Raw genomic sequence first — 20,000 nt, forward strand, 5'->3', positions numbered from 1 at the left:
TATTTCAGCTTACGCCTCTCTCTACTCAGATTTAAGTATTAGTTGATCAATATAAAAGCTTCTTGCTTTGTCTTTGTCTATTGATGCAGTACAGCTACAAATCAGAACAAAGAATTCTTGGGAAATTCAGTGGCTGGTAATGTCTCTGAGAAACGGAGGAGAGACAACATATAGGGCTAAGACACAGTAAAAAAAAAAAAAAGGCGTTAAATATTTAATTTTCCTCAGTGGAGAGCTGAGTATGTGTGTGGTCCTCAAACAGCACTACCAAAGTAAATATGGTACATAAAATTCCAACAAAAATAGTTTTATATGTGAAGGTATGTGACTATAGTATAGCATTAATGCATTTATTTTAAATGGCTGTTGTACAGGCAGGGATTTTGCTTTATACAAGTCTTTGTCCACTATGTCAAAGTGTATAGAAATTGAACTGTTATTGAATATGAGAAATCCATTCCTTTCAGGCTGTAAGACATAAAACCTCTTGTATGTTTTTTTTCTCTATTCCTGGCTTTGGGGAGTCATAAACGGGTGGGCAAAGCTGCCGAAGTCTTGATTAGTGTCACTAAATGAGGAAATGTTTTATCAAAATCTTCTTTGGCACGTCCTGAATGTATAGGTGTGAGTCTGTGTATGCTGCCAGAGCTTAGAGCCAGAACCTCAGTCTGCTGCTGGTGGGACAGCAAAGCCTGCATACGCAGTCAGCAGTTACAGAAGACAAGCAGGTGACTTGACACAAGCGACTTCAGCATCTAAAGGTTTTGTGGACTGAAGCCCAAATGCGTGTGAGTTACCAATATAGCTCCCTTGAGAGAGATCTGGAGTATTTCTTGGTGTCTTTTTCCTATAATTAGTAAAGCGCTATAGTTAGCATTCCTTATGTTTAGCCACCTGTGTGATCGCTAGCAGGGATGATCACACGAAAGCTGTGTGAAACCTCGTCTCCTAATTTCTGCTGCTGTATGTTGATCGCTTGTGAGATCTTAATGCATATGCATTGAAAAACTGAGGTTCATATGTATAGATAAACACTTATTTCAATTCTAAAGGACTGATTTATTTTGATACAAAATAAAACTCTTGCCTACATATTATTCAGTCGATAGCTCTTAAGAATCCAGTCAGACAGACTGTTCTTTCTGCAGTCCCTTTAATCTCTATATATTTGGCACAAAAATAGCAGCGCTTTGTTGTGGGGAGGGGTGTGTTTACACTTCTGTAGTGTGTTGGGGTTTCTTTGTGTTTTTTTTTCCCCCTCCTGTCTATATGGTGATTTTACATGGGAGTAAGCTAAGCTTGCCAAGGCAAGTGAAAATGCATATTTTATTTTTTTTAAAGAAACCAAGTTACTTACCATCTTAGTTTGTAAACTGTATAATCTTTTCTGAGACAGAAATAGCTCTGCTTTGCAGAACTAAAGGTTCCTATCACTACGTGCCTGACTATTCTGCTTTGAGTAATCTGCCAAATATCAGCCCATTTCCTGGCTTTCCAGAGCTGTGTCGGCTCTCAGCTCCTGCGCCAGCCTCCCGCTCCATGCTATGGGGTCGACAGGTCCCTGTCTGATGAGCTCCCTGCATCCTGGCTTGTGCAGGCGCTGTGTCCTGCACTGCCGCTGGCCGATGTGTCACAGAGGTCCCGGGGGGCCTACAGGAAAGCTGGAGAGGGACTTTTTACAAGGGCACGTAGTGACAGGACAAGGGGCAATGGCTTTAAACTGAAAGGGGGCAGATTTAGATTACATACAAGGAAGAAACTTTTTACAATGAGGGAGGGTCGTGAGCTACTGGAACAGGTTGCCCAGAGAAGTTGTGGCTGCCCCATCCCTGGAAGTGCTCAAGGCCAGGTTGGATGGGGCTTTGAGCAACCTGGTCTAGTGGAAGATGTCCTTGCCCATGGCAGAGGGGTTGGAACTAGATCATCTTTAAGATCACTTCCAACCCAGACTGTTCTATGATTCAGTGATTCTTACAGTGTGTCCTCAAGTGCATTTGGAGTGAGTTTTTGCAGAGAAAAGGGTGGTTTTTTTCAGCCACAATGCTTGAGTCCACAGGTTGCAGAGAAAGTACTTTTGAGACAAGAACCTTTGGTAATTTGTCACTGCCTGCACGTATAATGAAGAATTAAACTCTTGGCAAATGATGCTGCCACTGAATCAAGACTAGTTAAGGGGTAATTGATCTGTGGAGCACTCAAGCCTGCCAGTGGCTTTCTTGACACTAGATATGCTGTGGAATCTGACTTAGTTAATTATTTTGCCTCGGGAGGCACTTTATTTTGGTATCAGTAAATTCACTTGTACAAGTCCGCTGAGGAAAAATTGCGCTGAGGTACAGTTTAGCCTACAAATGACATTGCTTTTATGAGGGCAAAACTGTGCCGCCTTGGTTACACAATAGTTACTGCTCACAACGAGCTCCCTGCATTGTTGCTTCTGATGGGAAGCATCTCGTGTCCTTGACCTCATTTCCTAATCGCTTGGGTGTCCTGTGGTGGAACACCCCTCAGCTACCAGCGGTATTAAAAGTTCTTCCCCTTCCTGTTGCTCATCCCCTCAAGGCCTCTTTGCTGTGGCAGATGATATTATTTGTCGTACATCATGAATTGCATTTGAAGAGAAGCATCTGGCTTCTTCATCAGGGTTTCCACCTGTGAGTGTTGAAAAGCAGACACCACTAGTATTCTGCATCTAAGGTAACTCAGAGTATTTTTTTTCTCTGACTAAACGTTTATTAAAAATGTTATTAAGTCAGAGAGGCAGACATTACGTTACCTCCAGTCTCTTGAGATGGCAAGAGGAATCCCGACTCTTTTTGCCCATAGAGGTGCAAGAGCTAATGGCTTCACTGCAGGCACAGCCGAGTATGATACAGCTGGGCTCCTGAGGAAGTTCACGGTCGGAATAAAGAATTTTCCAGGCTGTGGAGCAGTGCTTCTTCCTGGCTGTAATATTTTGATCTTCCTGGAGGAGAGAATGAACAGGCATGTGTCCTTTGTAACCTGGTACAGGTTGGAGTTGAATCCACTGAGATTTTCAGTAATTTGTTGTATGAGGAAAAATTTACAGTACAGAGATCATTTCTGTTCTTTGCAATCCCTGTAAGTCCTGCAAAAGCAGTCCCAGCATTTAATCTGATAAAAAGCAAGTTGTTTTTTATCTGATGGATTGGAAATAGCACACTTCAAGGTTGTGGTGATGACCTGCTTCTCTGCATTGAGGACAGGTTTATAGGATGCAGCCTCTGCTCTGTCCTTGCTGCCAGCCATCTCAGTTCTGTGTTCTTGCTGCGCTTCACTGATTTCCTCAGATACACTTAGAAACAATTTACAGCAAGTAAATCTAGTCTGGATAATGGTCTATGCACATAACTACATCTTCGCTATGGCTTTGTCTCTCTTCCTCTCTCTTACCCATATCACTATAGCATCAGAAGCATTAAAACAGGCACAGATGTATCTGTGTGCACAAGTTCCAGGCACGTGCTCATCTTCCTGCGTTGCTGTCGTGAGTATGGCATCAGCAAAATGTTCACACAGTAGTTTGACAAGAGTTCAGAGATGCTGCTTGCAGAGTGAATCTGGAAAAGCATCCATGAGAGCTGCTTCTCTACCCACTCAATTTCTGTGGTTTCCTGTGGGCACCTCAAAATAGTGCTTAAAAAACCTTAAAAATCCCATGTGGAAGCATCTCGCTCACAGTTCTGCTAAGTACTTCATGGTGGATGATGATCTGAACACACAGCGGTAGTAGTGCAAGCTACAGCCACCAGTACAACAGAGCATTGGATGCACTTCAGTTCAATGGTTAAACTGTGCACTTAGTTTGTTTACTGTAGTATCCCGGTGTTTATATATAGCTTAAAAATATCTCCTAGTTTGCTCTTCAGCTGCTGCGTACTGGAAAGGAACGTTAATACTTAAAGCTAGAGTAATCCAGTTCTAAATGAACATAGATTTTGTAGAAATGCCTGCTGGCTTGAGGGCTGTTACATTTGTTGAGGTGTAGCTTGACCTTGAACCACTGATACATTTCTGCTGAGCAGTAATACTAATGACCTTGCGAGTTTAGAACATACTGATGTTGCTAAGACTTTTTAGCAAAAAAAAAAAAAAATCTTTAAAAAAAGTATGAAACGTCATTGTCTTTTAATTTGCTTAGGAACTGATTTTTAAGGTAAAGATGGGTGGATGTGAAGGCTTCTGAAGCTGGATTATGTCCGTGTAGGGACTTGTATAGATGTAACATGGTTTAAAGCTGTTTAGCTGCTGGTGCAGCTTGATACAGATGACATTAATGATGAACAGTACTGACATGAATGACATTAAAGTCATTAACACTGACTTTATGGTTGAAATGTGGCATGGTCAGTGATGGTCTTTGAGTGCTGGTGCAATGCTACAGCTGATTTTCTGATATGCTCATAATTTTACTTATCAATAATAAAAAAAAAAAATATGCCCTGACTCTAGCTACTCGTGAGCAGCTGTGCATGCTTCCAGTTGAATAGTAATGTCACTTTTCTTTATTATCAATTATTCTCTGTGTTGAAGTTACTGTTTACAGAACACTGAAGTGTGTGCCACATCACAGAGCAGGAGCTGACTTCCCTTCTCAGAAAATTAGAGATATATCAACTTCTCTGTTAGGAATCTTTATCTTCTGTTAAAAATAGCATGCAAGACTGCTGAAACATTGACAGATATCATGGCTGGATTGCTTTAGACGTTTGAGTCTCTTTTGTCTTTGTTACCTTTGTGTAGGTTCTAGAACAAAAAAAGGGAAAATATTTTAAAAAGGATAATTTGACACTGTCGGAACTGAAAGCAAGGCTATATTTCATAGAGGTATAGTATTCCAATCAAATAAAATTATAATTAAACTTCAAAGACTATAAAGGCATGTGAGTAGCTAAAGTGATTACAGTTTTTAATGCATAATTTTTGAAATTGGACATTAGTGTTGATGACTTGTATTTTATGCCTGCTGTGCTTTAAGCAATGTTAGTCTGGGCTTCTGAAATAGGAAGATGATGGTAAATGAAACAGTCTTTTAGAATATTCACATATAGACTATAATATCTTTGTAGTTGAACAGAGCATAAGTTTAAGGAAGGGAAAGGTGTGAACTTCGTAGTTTGCTTATGTATAGCTGAAAATATTAGTTAAACCTTCTAAGTCGCTACTATGCTCTTACTGATTAGGATGTATTTTGATTTGGCAATGATCCAATTTGTGTATGTTTGTTTTTTTTCTGAAATGGACTTTGCAGTGATATCTGTGGAAAGCATGGAGGTTCAGATTGGGGAAAAAAAAAGTAAATGGATAATTATCGAAGAGACACTTTTCTTCTTGAGTAGTGAGAAGTTTCGTATAAGCTGTTAGTCCAAGGTCGATTATCTTATTAGTAAGTTACTTTGAACCAGAACCTTTCACTCTTTACATGTAGGAAGTGTCGTTTTTTATAGATGGTAAAAAAGGCCTCCCAGAGTGTCTTTTAGAGCACGTCACTACTGAACTACCAAGAACCCATAGGTAGAACAAATACAGGAGTTTCCCTAGAGGTCTACAACGTACCAGACACGCTTTCTGCTGCTGCTTTTTCACTGTTTTTCAGTGGACTAAATTCGGGGGACACTACTGTGTTGTCTCATGCTTAAATAAAAGCTTAGAATAATGTTTTGAATAGATTCTTCTCCCCACTTCTCCGCCTTCTTCCCTCAATTTTCATTTTGCGAGTAGTAGTCTGACTTTCATCTTTCTTCCATAAGCGAGAAGTGTTTTGGGCTTTTTAGGTAATGTAGTTGGACTAGCACTGCCATCTTTCTGGTGTGCTTTTTCTATCGTGAAAAAAATATAAACAAGTGCCCGGCTTGTTCATCAGCAAGCTACTGTCTTGTTTTACTTTCAGTGCAAGGGCATACATGTACGTGAATAAACTTAAGAGGTCTCTGTCGTGGTGTTTGACTGCACTGCTGTACTGGGGATGCTTTTAGGGATGGTTCGGACTTTACTATCACTTCTCCCTGTATGGATGCTCTTGAAATGAAAATATCCTTACCCAAGGAAAATATGGAAAAAAACCTGTAGAAAATCTTCTATTTCGGCTGTAGTCTAGGATTCAAAATTTTAATCTTCAGTTAAAACAAAAGAACACCTTGGATGTCCTGTGCAAAGGTGTTTGTATATAGCACTGCTCAGAGCTCAAAGGTGAATGTTTAAGGTGACACTTGCAGTCTTTGCTCTCTGTTGCCATCTTGGGGTGAAGACTGAGGGATTTCGGGGTGGTTGAAAAGAATGGTGCTACAAATGCATTCAGTAACAGCTTTTTAAAGTGCAGTGGGTGGTTCTGTTGACAGTTGCTACTACATTCAAAATATACTTCATTTCATTCTGCTTTTCATGGTAATTCAGGAATTGAAATAACTTTGATCTTGACAAATTTATTAGCCGATGTACTAAAAGGAATGTCTATATTTGGAAGCCTTTCTACAGGTAGAATAAATATATACAGGTTCATGGGGGTTTTTGTTTTGTTTTTTTTGAAGAGGAGAAAGTGATACTGAAACTTATTTTTGTCCCTCTTTTTTGGCAGATTTTCTTCACTGGTGGAGTGTGAGAAATAGAGACTGAAGAAGATGAGTGAGCTGGAACAGTTACGACAGGAGGCAGAGCAGCTGCGAAATCAGATCAGAGTAAGAATTGCTAATTGCTTATTTTTCATAATAAAATTCCTTCTTTAAAGGAATAAAGTGTAAAGTTTGCATCTATTACTTGTTCCTGTTTCAGTTGTGCAGAGCTTAAAATATTTTCAGAATATTTGTTTAAAAATCAGAAAAGTAAGCCATTGGTATAATGTAATGCACTCGTAATATTTCTGGAACAAAATGTTTTATTTCCAATTGAAGTTTGCTATCTTTTTTTAGTACGGGGGTGTGTGTCTGCAAATTTTTTATTTTGAATTTTTTTAAAAAGAAGTGAGCAGCAAACATCTAGAACCTAGGCATGAGAAGTTAAGGATATTAGAAAAGCTTGTTTCTGGGCTAAAAGTGACCACTGCACTGCAACTCTTAATATTAACATGCAGATCAAAGCACGGAGTGTGAACGAAAACCTTCCAAGGGTGGATGGCGTTTCTACAGGTCCTATTTCTTTGCTTCCTGTTGAATTTATTTTTTTTGAAAATGCAGACCCCCCTGTTGAAATTACTCATTGAAGATAAACCAAGTATGAGCTGTCATGCCCAAAGCCAGCTTACCAGGAATCTGTTGCAACGTGCCTGTATACTTGAGTGCTGCAGTTTTCAGTAGAGAAGAAAGTACGAAGCATAATAAGGATCTTCAAAGTCTGTTTAATCTTCATCAAAAATTCCTTTTTCTAAGCTTGAAGCATCCACAAATCTGATTTGTATGGGAATGCCTTACTTGCTGTCGTTACTATCAACTAAGACTACAGGTTTGTTAGGATACATTGCACACACACTGACTTGTTTAGCACAGTATCTGCTGGCAGCAGTTGTTTTGTGGTGGTCTGCCGCTTAGTGCAGTGGGCATTTGGCTGCTTATTATAATCACACTTCATGTGTTAGTGCTTGTGGTGGGAGCAAATGGTCCTTTCCTCATTCAGTGTCATTCCAGGAGGGTTCTGAGTCCTGTTGTTTTCACTTAATACACTGATGAAGGACAAGCCAGGGGTCAGTCGGTGTTGCGGTACTGGCTGCCCCTTCTAGCAGCTCTGTAGAGGAATGCAAATAAATTTAAGTTTAAAACACGTTTTTTGTAAACTTAAGCTCTATTATAGCATTGCACAAATAAAAGGTGTACAGAATTTTTCAGTTCTTCCTCAGCCTGAGGTGTAGAGATTTTCTTGTTATGTTATGTTGGGGTGAGCCAGTTAGTTTTTGATTCAGTCTTAGTAATCAATCAGTCTGGTTTTATGCAAGACGGTGTTCTGTGGAAACAGGTATTAGGCAAGTAAGAGAGCTAGACTGTTGCAGGAATGTTTGCTCTTTAAATTTTGGAGTATAAAAATCTGATTGGCTCTTCATATAAGGATGCCATTTTGTGGCTTTAGGTCAGTTTAACATTTCTCTCGTAACTGTCACCTAAACTTGAAACTAGATCTGCAGAGATGTAGCAGAGTAACTGTGGGTGTTGCCGTTGGAGTCCTTTAGCTCAGCATTGGCAATTAGTGTTTACCTCTTTGGATCCGAGTGCAGGGTTGGATACCTTATGCTTAAATTTAGTTTCAGATTAATATGCAATTAAAAATACTCCTGATGACTTAATCATTTTTCAAAAAACTTTCTGACAAAATAATTCAGCTTCATATTTGTATAGAAGAATATTTATCTTATTAAATCATGACACAGGGTTTTTTTTCTGAATAGGTGGGTTTTTTTTGGATGGGTAAGAGGATAGATATAGGATCTAAAAAAAAATTCATGTTTTTTAAGTGTCTAGAATATCTAGCGGGCTGGTAATGTTCAGAAATTATTTTTGATGCACTTCTAAAGAGAGATGAGGTTGCTAACAACATTTGATGTTTTATATATAGCTAGCAGTTTGCCATCTCAGTTATTTACAGCTCTTGTTTTTTGCCTGGTATTTTCTCGAACAACATAATAATTTAAAGTCATCTTTGTGTTTATAAGTGAATTAAAAGTGAGTTTGTACCTGGCAACTTCCTAAAGCAGAATAAACTATGATGCGTAGCTGTCAATTTCCAAAGAGACTTTTTAGCCTGCAATGTTTTAGAAATGTCTAGTGATACTATTTTTTCTTGTCATATCTAGGTGATGTGAGTGCCTTTGTCTCCCCATGCAGTTACTACAGTTGTAGCTCAGTTCTGTACACAGATACACTATGGTGAAGGGAAAAAATAAGACTGCATGAATTTTAGTGCAAGAAGTTTGAAACAACAGTGAATGATGAACTATTAGATGGCAGGATGGCTTTGTGGTTTAAGTTAATTCCTATTTCTGTCTATAAAAGTTCCCGTATGGTGCATGTCCTCACTTCGGGAATTGAAATTCAGGATATGATTTTTGGAAGTGTTGCATACTTGGTACAGTGGTCTTTTGAAATTGAATGACATTATATTTTAAAAAATTATATATGATTTTGGGAAAAAAAATTACATCTTAAGTGCGTTTGCTAGCATATTGTAGGGACTACACATAGATTGATTTTCCTCACAGATTCTGCATTGTCTACTGCATGAACTGAGAAAAAACTACAATTATATAAAGGAACTTTTTTATGTTATGATACTAATGATTGTGTTATGATGATACCTGTGTAGAAATGACAGTTAAAATGTGAGAATTCAAATAGCCTGTTGAAACTTTGCTTTTCCTGGAACTTTGCCAATCATATGGCAAGTATGACAGCCTCAAGCACAGGTGTTGCTAATAGCACCTTCTTTAAGAAAAATTGCTTTTTTTTCATTCAGATTGCATTTAGAATTCATTTTATGTTGAACATCTTCAAGTGTTTCAGCTAAACTAAACAATTAAAGTTGTTTAAAATTCAGTCTGGGTCTTCCTGTGGATGAAATAAGTCCTGAGTGCTGGGGGATTTGCTGCTTTGGTATTTTAAACCCCTCTTGATTCCAGACGTCAACATTTTATAAATATTTCTACAGTTTAGACATTTTAAAAATAAGTTGAGATGACTTAATCCACTCTCAGGCTTGCTTTCTGGGAGGAAAGCTATAAAGGATGGTCAAAATAAACATGCACTATAAAATTGTTGAAGTTGCAATGTCAAGTAACTCTCAAGCAAGAGCTTGAAAAATTTTGAGATCCTGGTCTGAATGCGTTGGTGCAGTTCCAAAACGTGTGAGTAAATGTTTCCTTTCCTCCTCTCAGAGAGGACGTGTCCATTAGCATGCAGATGGAATGCCTTCTTGTGGTGGGGGCACACACAGATGGGTGGTGAAGGTGGCCCTCCATCTTTGTGAGCTGCCTGCTTCAGTGGTTACAGAAATGGGAAGGTATCTGGAGAAATTGCAGGGAATACAGAGAGTCTTGTGGCTGGTCCTTCAGTACTGCTGTTGATAGTTTTATCTTCAACTTGTACTGTAGAGTTCCTGTCTAATTTTAAGCCAATTATTTTAAACCATGCTTCTCAGAAGTGGTTGCTGACTGCATGCCTGCTTTTTTTTTCCGAAGGCGGGCGCCTGGGTTGCAGCAGCACAGTGCATTCGCGACTGTGACTGAAACCAGGTTTTGCAAAACCGGAGTGTTGCAAACTAGGCTCAGTGGTGCTCGTCTGTGGCAGGTGTCCAATCTGTCACTCTGGTTATACAAATGAAACTGAAGTCTGTTTTCGAGGTGGGGTTCAGTAATACACAGAAAGTAAGTCCTGTGCTCACAGAGTTTGAAATAATGGAAAACAACAAAGTATCTGCGTGGAGACCCAAGCACCAACCATTCCATGAAACAAATGAGAATGTTGGCTGTGTTTTTCCTTCATTTTGTATGAAGTGCATCAGCAGCTGAAGCTTCTGTAAGCCTGCTGTCTGTCCTGCTCTCCAGATCTCCTGCCTGTTAATTTTCATCCTGCCTCTCACAATCAGCGTTGTCCCACCTGTGGAGGCAAGGGTGTTAATGCAAGAGTCTCCTCTGCCACAAAGCTGGCTAATCAAGTGTAATATGTGGTTGCTTTTTCAGGTGGATCAGTTCTTCCCTTGGTGCTCAGCACACCCTGAGCAAGCACACCCACACCAGGGAAGGAATACAGGGAAGAGGGTAGGCACTGGGACTTCAGGATGTCTCCAAATGCCTTTGAATCACATACTTTGTAGAAAGAGGGACTCAAAGGTTGCTGGGACATGGGCCTTCTGAAGTCCCTCTTCTTCTGCTGCTTCTGTGCCAGTGCTTTAGATTCCTTGGACAATAAAACCTATTAGGGTGACAGAAGGCATATTGGTGTGTAAGTTATTGTTGGCTTGTGGCTTTTTGATTGTGGGGAAGTCTGGCTTAAGAGTTATTTTTCCTTTAGATGCTTCCTCTTCAGTCGTTGCTCAGTGTTGTCTCTGAGATTCAAATTGTTCCATTCTTTGTTTCAGGATGCAAGGAAAGCGTGTAGTGACACAACTCTTGCTCAGGTATGTTCTTGATTCTGTGTACAGGCTATTACTTGATATATAAAAAAATAAAAATCCCTACAATTTGTGACTGTAACATGTTCCTGTTTAGTAACTGAAAGAATAAAGTGAAAGAAGCCTATGGAAATATATGGTGTATTAATAGAGTTACTTAAAACAGAGCAAAAGAACCCCACCAGAAACCAAAAAATAAACAAAAGAGCCCAACCAGTTAAAAACTCCACCATCTTAATGGATCCTGCTTCCAGTTTACCTTTTCAATAGAGTGTATTTATTGTGTTTAGTATATTTAGAAAGATTTAATTAAATGTCTTGTAGCTGTATTTTGGAAACAAAAATACTTCGCTTTTAAAGTTCTGCCATGCTCTAAAAAGTGCAGTAAATTTTGGAGGATTTTCTTCCATTGGTTTTAATTGAAAACTTCCAGATTTGATACTCTAAAATAGTCTTGGTATCACATAGTATTATTTAAAAAACCGAAACTTTCTGAAGTTTCAGGTATAGCCATTGTGAAGTGTGTTAGTGTTTCTTCTGTAAAATCTGTTTTCCCCAGTGTTGCATGGACCTAATCCTGAGTTGTACACTTGTATCTTTTGTTGTTGTTGTTGTTGTTGCATGCCAAGATAGATTATTTTCTATCAAAGTTCAAATATATTTAGTTATCTTGTGTATTAAAAATAGTTCTCAGTATTTCAGGGGTTTGTTTTATTTATTTTTAGATCACAACAAGTCTGGACTCAGTGGGTCGGATTCAAATGCGAACAAGGCGTACGCTTCGAGGTCACTTAGCCAAAATCTATGCTATGCACTGGGGATCCGACTCGAGGTTTGTACAAGTGATCCTTAAACCTGAAGTTGAAGGGTTAGAAACCAGATTAAAGACTTGAGAATTAATACCAGGTGTTGGGAACCACATGATATGGTGTTGATGCCCTCAACAGGGAGAATCACGGACCATGACTGTGGTGTGTGGGTTTTTTTGTTTTTAGTTATGGTTTCCCTTTTTAAAACCAGTGAGGGTTGCATAGCAGTAATAGAGAAGCCTGGGTTGAAAGGAGAGGTACTTCACCTGTTCATACCACACGTTTTGCCTTTTCCTTATTTTAATTATAACTAAGTTCTTCCAATCTATTTAAGCGGAGGAGGGTGTGTGGTGAGATATGTTTTTTGAATGGTGGATATTGTATTTTCCAAGATGTTGAATAATTATGTAACTTCTGTGGTAACAGAGATTTTAAAGCTTTACAGACAAGTTTTATTTAATTTAAAAAAAGATCCATTTGTACATAGTGGGAAGAGTTACTTAGCTTCTAGGAAGGAGGTTTGTTATGCTGCCTTCGGAGCAGCTGATGGTCAGACATTAGTAGTGCCTCGTGCTCTACTCTGTCATGTAGTCCAGAAGAAAACACATCTAGAATCTGCTCTTAATAGAAGATTTATTTTCCCCTAAGTTTCTTGTTTATTTTTGTGTGGCTGTATAGGTACAATACTGGTATGTTAAAAATAAAAGCAGCTGTGGAGAGAGGTCATAAAATGTGTTTTCAGTAACTTGTTTGGTTTTGTCCATTGTTAATCATGAGTCCTTGTGGACACAGGATTCTTTGGTCAGGTAATATATAGGCCTTTGGAGATTTTTTCCAACAAATGTTCTTCCTTCAGAAGAAAACCCACAAAATGGCAGAGGGTAGTACAGAAATTATGAAATTTCTGAATCACTTGGTAATCATGCATGATGTATGTCTGTTTTGACATTTTGTTTGGTTTGTATTAACATGTTTTATTTTGTGTTTATATTTAGGCTACTAGTCAGTGCTTCTCAAGATGGAAAATTAATTATTTGGGATAGTTATACAACAAATAAGGTAGAGTTATTTATAATCCATACCAACAATTCCTGCATAATTTGTGTGTTTGAGGGGGTTTGTGTCTCTTTTTCAATGGTTGCAAGGCAGAAATGAAAAGAAGCAGGCTTTCTAATTCAGACATAATCCTTTTTTTTTTTTTTTCCCCTGCTTTCAAGACTAGCTGATTGCTAGAGATATGTTGTAGGTTGTGTCTCAGAAGCAGTATTCTTGGTAATATGTGGTGTTTTCACTCTAGTTTGCTAGTGCAATGTCTTGTAGCTGTTGCTCTCTGCCTGTGTGGTGTTGCTTCTGAAACTAACTTGGTTTAAAATTGTAGAAATACTCAACCTTGAAATTTACAAGAATGCTTTGCTTTTGATGGCAAGAAAGGAGGAGAGAAAGGTGAGGGGGGCGGGAAAAAGCTGTAAAATGAGAAAAGCTTAAGTAGAGTGTGGAGTGGTAATCGGCTGTTGTAAACTGTCCCGTCTCCATGGGTACAACCGTTCTATAACCTACAGCTCAGAGATGTAGAAGAACTGGACAAAGAAATTGAAGTAGAATAAACAAATGTTGTAAATGTTTAAGTTTAGAATAGCTTTGCTATTAAATAATGTTATTGTGAAGTTCTGTATATCTACCCTGGAGACTACTGGTGTTTTTCATCCAAGTATGGATGTATAAATATGAACATGGGTTGTGGTGTGTTCTAAAATCAACATAGTGAAACACGACACACAGTCTCCTTGGTGTGTTTAATCTGCTGTGATTCATGAGCTGATGTGAATGACTTCAGGGAAGAAGGAAAGCTACCCGTGGTGTGGCATTCACGCGCTCTGTTTTTCCGCAGATGCACGCCATTCCTCTGAGATCCTCCTGGGTGATGACTTGTGCGTACGCACCGTCTGGAAACTATGTTGCCTGTGGTGGACTGGACAACATCTGTTCCATTTACAACTTAAAAACCAGAGAGGGCAATGTGCGAGTGAGCCGAGAGCTGCCGGGGCATACAGGTGAGCCGTGTTCTTCCTTCCGCTGCGTTGTGTTTGTGCGCCCAACGAAGCGATCTTGCTTTGAGGTGTACTGCAAAATGGTTTTGGTGGTTACAGACTAGCTGGGGGAGAGCTTTAATCAGTGCTCTTGGGTTTTAAGCTTCCATTTTTACTCCTGGGCCTGAAACTAACACAACTGTTTTGGTTTTAGGATACTTGTCCTGTTGCCGTTTTCTAGATGACAACCAAATTGTCACTAGCTCAGGAGACACCACTTGGTGAGTTTTTTAGCTCTGTTGGTTTCTTGCGTGCCCCCCCCCCCCCCGGCCCTTGCCCCCTCCCAATGCCTTAATTTGTATTTAAAACTTAAACTCTCAAATAACCCTATACATTGTGTTAATGTTGTTGCTTTATCTGCAGCGCTTTGTGGGATATTGAAACTGGTCAACAGACCACCACATTCACTGGGCACACTGGCGATGTGATGAGTCTCTCTCTAAGTCCAGATATGAGAACTTTTGTTTCGGGTGCCTGTGATGCTTCCTCAAAGCTTTGGGATATTCGAGATGGAATGTGCAGGCAGTCGTTCACAGGGCATGTGTCAGATATTAATGCAGTTTGTGTAAGTGATCATTTTTATTTCTGCATGGGAAGAAAGGGGGAGGATAAAAGCTAAAGGTGCATGAATTCAGCTTATAGTTTACTGGGTTACCTCGATTTAAAATCACTTTCTTAGGGCAGAGACTGTTAAATTGTATGTAATAAGAAGGTTGTCTAATAACTTAAGATTTAGTTTATAGCTGTGTTATTATTACCGTTATCTATGATGCATTGAAGTGTTCTTGGAATAGTTCCAGCTATTCTCTTGTTCAGTAAAGGAGACCTTACTCTTTTTAAGAAGCAAAGAATGGAGGTGAGGAATTTTTTTGCAGTGTGGAAATAAAAACTGAAAATTGTAAATAAATGCGATATGCTGAGAGGAAGCAAAATAGCCAGGCATCCTCAGCTTAAAGATTTTTGTTGAACAAAAGTGTACTTTACATTTTCTGTTGAAAAGAGTTTTCAGTAAAATATTCTGGAAGACAAAGTCAAAATCAGTACTTATGTTGAATATTCATCCCTGGAATCATTTGGTAATATTTATAAACTGGATTATATTTCCTCTCTGTCATAGTAACACTATGTTCTGATCTGCAAGATACAAGCTCTAATAAATAAGGAATGAAATCTAAGTCTAAGCTGCATCTGTTTTTGATAAACATGAAAAATTAAGGCTGAGAAAATACCAAAAGCATGACTAGCAGAAAAATGCAGTTCCTATACTTAAACCTGAATCTTGAGATGTGTTGAGCTCTTTTCATTCCCATTTCAATCAATATGGCTGTTGTAAGAATGACTCTGATTTGGAGTAGACTTTTTTTTGAAATTGAATCGCTTGCTTGGAATCTTCTGTCTTGGCTGAGCCAACCTGGCTGACCAGCTCAAGATGGAACATTGTGTTCTGCTTCACCCAGGTCTTCCTGGCCCACAGCCAGGATGCACATAACTGCGTTTTGCTTCATTTGTAGGAGTTAGTTGCCTCCCCTTTGACTCCTGTTACATACCTTGTGCAGGAGCTGTCTGGGTAAAATTCCAGTCATTCAGGTGTTACCAATACTGTTCTAGAAGTGTTTCGTTGCATAGCTGTGTATATGCATTTTTTTAACATGCAGATTTTTATTTTTTTTTTTTAATAAATTGTTCTGCCTTTATCTGGTCACCCTGGCAAAATAATCCTGTGATGTTTTTGAAATAATGTGTGACCAACGTATTTTTCTGGTGTCAAACTCCTATCTCTTAATTAAAACTTTCAGTTTTTCCCTAATGGACATGCATTTGCCACTGGATCTGATGATGCCACTTGCCGACTCTTTGACCTACGTGCAGATCAGGAATTAATGATGTATTCACACGACAATATCATCTGCGGGATCACTTCTGTAGCCTTCTCAAAAAGCGGTCGCCTCTTGCTAGCAGGTTATGATGACTTCAACTGCAACGTGTGGGATACTCTGAAAGGGGAGAGAGCAGGTGAGTACACAGAACTGCAGCGTGCTGAAGTTTTCCACTCCCTTAGCACAAGATGGGTTTTCAAAATGGAAAATGCAGAGCCAGTACATTGCCAGTGCTATTGCTGGTGTTACAGAATCTGTTTACTTTCTTTTAAGGCTGTTTTCTTTTGGAGTGGCATCCTTTTATTTCGTTGTGTTTGGTTATATCTTCAAGTTGTTACATCGCATTACAGTTTCATCGATATGATGCGTGGAGTAAATGCTGCAGCCGGTGCAATACTCCTGTTTTGGGTATTGGCCGTTACATACCTGTGTGCTGGCATATACCAGCTCTTGAGGCTGAGGAACAGCATCCAAAATTACACCTACAGAAAATCTATTTCACTGAAGTGTATGAAATTAAGTAATACAAAATTATACATTCGCATGGACTCTTGCACCCATCAGAGGAAGTAATTCAGATAGTAGTAAGTTACTGTAGTCTTTTTGCTTTGAGGACCATAATTTCCAGCTGTTGGGAGGGAGGGGAAGTGGACACTTCTTAGTCCTTGAATTAGTCACTTCTGTCAGGATAGGCAGCATGTTTATAGCACAGCTACAGCTTTCCCACTTCGTACAGTTGCTCAAATGATGGGCCTTGGTTCAGTTCTGAACCTTGATTCTGCTGTTCAGACTGAAAATACATCCCTCGCCTTAAGGGACGTGGAGAGGCTGAGTTTTAAATAGGCTGGGAGGTGGTACCTCGGGAGAGCAAACGAGTGCAAGAAGGGGCAGAAGGAAAGCAAAAACACAGCACGAAGAGTCAGAGTACAGTGCTGCTTTTCTAATAGTCTGACACAACATATGAGGCATTTTTAATCCTTAGGGTTTGCAAAACATGAGAAACTCAAAGTAGTTCCTGTATCAACGGTGTTGTCAGAAGACATCACGTTTGATTTTGGAAGTACTCGATGGCTGAAATTGTGGACAGCATTGCTGAAAATAGGGGGAAAAACCAGTAGAGAGCCTGATTAGGGATGAGGAGGTCTTTGGGGCAGAATGAAGTTGTAAGGGCAGAGAGAAAAACGGAGGCAGTATCGCGTGTATGTATTTTTTAAAACCTCGTTACTGAGTTACTCGATATGGCATTTGTGAAATGTGTAGTTCTTCAGGGTAAAGACAAAGAGGATGATTAGATCTTGCATTACATCTTTTTTAGCAAATTTGAAGACTTACCTGGGACAGCAGAGTAACAGCTGAACATCCTGGGAATATTAACTTTCATTGCTTCTTCTTTTCCAGGTGTCCTTGCTGGCCATGACAACCGTGTCAGCTGTTTAGGTGTTACTGATGATGGCATGGCTGTAGCTACAGGGTCTTGGGACAGTTTTCTCAGAATCTGGAATTAACTGGGAGCCAAACATGTACATTCTCCATTTGAGATCTGGAGAGATCAATGCTGCAGCCTATAGCTGTGAAATAACATTTCTACCTTGTATTTGCAGGTGAAGTTTTTCTATTCACTGATTATTACACAAAAAGGCTTTCTGTAAACTAGAAAAAAAATCAAGTGAAGAAATAGGGGAGGGGGGAAGAAATCACTGACTTTTTAAAAAGGGGCCAGCACACATAATCATGGTGACCGACAAACTAAGAGCCAGTCTTTTTGTTTTTGGTGGTTTGGTTAGATTGTCCTTGAAGGGTTTTTGCTTGTGCTCAGTCTGCTAATCCTGTACTTTTTTTGTACATAACAGAATATAAACATTATAGCAGCCAATCATGTAACATTTGTCTGTATGTAAAGAAATATGTTTGCATTTTTTAAGGAATTACATTTATAGCTTTGCTTTTAACCTGAGATGTCACTTCTGAGTTTTGTAGTGGATGAACTAGGTTGCTGTTTTAAATGTTTTTGTGAATTTACTGTAGATAAAGTGAAGCCAATGGTATGTATGTGTTTTTATAATGGAAGGCATTTAAATTTTTTTTAAAGGCCCTGGAGACTCCCAGTTAATACCTCCCGCCTTATTCACTTACTTCTTGACCTGCTTGCCTATTTTTAATCGTGGGGGTTCTTCCTTCAAGCCAGTGGTTCCTGGTTCATCCATTGGTGGTCATGACCTCCAAACACCAAGGAGTTAATGCCAGGCAGACTTGCAACAGCAGTAAAAATAAGTAAAAAGTAAAATTAAATTTAAAAAATTCTAGTTCCAGAAGTATTAGCTTCCTTAGTGCAGCTTTTCGCATCAGTTATTCCACGCGGTCCGGGGGTACGGAAGCCGAGTGACCTGCCTTGCGGTCATTAAGGGGCTGCCCTCTCTTCCTTCTGACAATTCAGCTCTAACTAAATGATGTAGCAGTTCTGGCCCGTCGCAAACTCTGGCTGATTTGCACTAACAAAATGATCTGGCGTGATGCCGAGCGCGCAGAAAGCAGTGTATTTACACAGCTTGCTCAATCACCACAATCAGCTGAGAAATTCAGGAGGCCTTGCTTCCATTCTTAAAGGAGTTTTAAATGTGCAGTTCATCGCCTGTACTCCCCCTTCCAGCCAGGGGGTTGCCAAAGCATACGCAGCCAAAAGCGCTTGTTGTCACTTACATGCAGTGTGAATTATAAAAGGAATTGTGCAACTTACAAGGCACCAAATAACCTTACTCACCTGTGTGACCCTTCAAAACTTCACACTATAAACTTGGCAACTTGCTTGTTCTCCTGTGGTCACGGAGGGCTGTACCAGATGCTGATTGTTCTGCAGCTGCCACGCTGTAAATAGCTATTTCCTCTCCTGGTCATGATTTTATTCTGATTTTGATGTCAGTTGCTTATAAATGATAGGTTCTGATCAAGTACGGTTGAGTTGAGATATAGGAAAACCAATGCTGCCCATTTGTGAAACTACCCGGGAAGGTTGCTTAACTTTTTGGTGCCTGGCAGCCTGCCTGTGCTTGGAATGGATGTTCTCTTGGGAACCTGAACGTCTGTGGCGTTTTTTGGAAAGAGGAATTAAGTCTATTGGCTTCTCTTAAGTGACCTGTTTTAAAATACGTGGATTTTAAATCATCAGGTTGGAAGATAATGTTAATCTGCCCTCATCTGAAGTCGTGGGGAGTCTGGGTATCTCTGGGTCAGGTAGTAAATATAAGTGCCCGATGTCTTGTAATATACCAAACCAGATTTGTGGCTGAGATGACTATTTGTCAAGTTTCTGACATTTGTAATTCTAAATTTCAGTACTTCCAGACTGTGCCTGTAAACTTGCCATGTCTACAATGGTGAAGGTGCCAGTAAATGTACCAGTCAATTACAGTAAATTCACTTTAAAAAAAAAAAAGCGCATCTTGTGCTGGAGAAGTATACATTTACTAACAGCAGATGTGGTGCAGGACCAAAATCACACTCTATTGTACGTCACAGGAATTCCTCAGTGTTCTGCTTTATGATCTGTCTGCATTTTAACAGAACTATTATGGAATCCTTGTTACTCTCTGAAGTGAGCAGCTCTTTGGGATCTTGCAGACTCTGTTTATTTTTTAGTGATGCACTTGATTTTTATTTTTTTTTTAACTCACAGCTGCCTTGAGTGAATCATTCTGGAAATTTGTTACTAAGGAATTTTAAGAAAATATACTTTTTCTAAAAAAGTTTTTTCTGTAGAAGTGTGTTTTGAACCAATTTCCTGGTCAACCCTGTTGCAAAGGCAGGTGCCATTTTTACATTCTGGTATCGAAACTAGTTTCTACTTGTGAAACTCCAAAAACAATTTTACAAATGTATATAACTTTTCTTAAAAGTTCAGGTCGACTGTAAACGTGGTGATGGCTCTCATACGGTTATTACTGCAAATAATTTCACTATCGTTGTTTGATGGGCAATTGTCTGTTGGATTCAGCTGCTTTTAAACTAAATAAGGGACGCCATCTGCTTGCTAACGAGGTTTCCAAAAGCATCATCCCAACATCTGCCAGCTTTGCTGTTCGGTTAACCAGTGTTTGTAGTGCTGCAGGTCCCGAGGTGGCTCCTTT

At 39.4% G+C, this 20,000-nt stretch overlaps 1 protein-coding gene across 1 annotated transcript; it reads left to right on the forward strand.

Moving 5' to 3' along the window:
• The first annotated feature begins 630 nt into the window (after nt 1-630).
• GNB4 (G protein subunit beta 4) lies at nt 631-17,411 on the forward strand. The gene is made up of 10 exons (XM_009986526.2): nt 631-788; nt 6,596-6,695; nt 11,074-11,112; nt 11,832-11,938; nt 12,911-12,974; nt 13,804-13,966; nt 14,157-14,223; nt 14,366-14,567; nt 15,799-16,015; nt 17,278-17,411. Exons 2-10 carry the CDS (start codon nt 6,639-6,641, stop codon nt 17,382-17,384), a joined length of 1,023 nt encoding a protein of 340 aa, XP_009984828.1. The 5' UTR covers nt 631-788; nt 6,596-6,638; the 3' UTR covers nt 17,385-17,411.
• The last annotated feature ends 2,589 nt before the right edge of the window (nt 17,412-20,000 follow it).

This window comes from Tauraco erythrolophus, chromosome 11 (assembly GCF_009769465.1).
Source record: "Tauraco erythrolophus isolate bTauEry1 chromosome 11, bTauEry1.pri, whole genome shotgun sequence".
NCBI lineage: Eukaryota > Metazoa > Chordata > Aves > Musophagiformes > Musophagidae > Tauraco > Tauraco erythrolophus.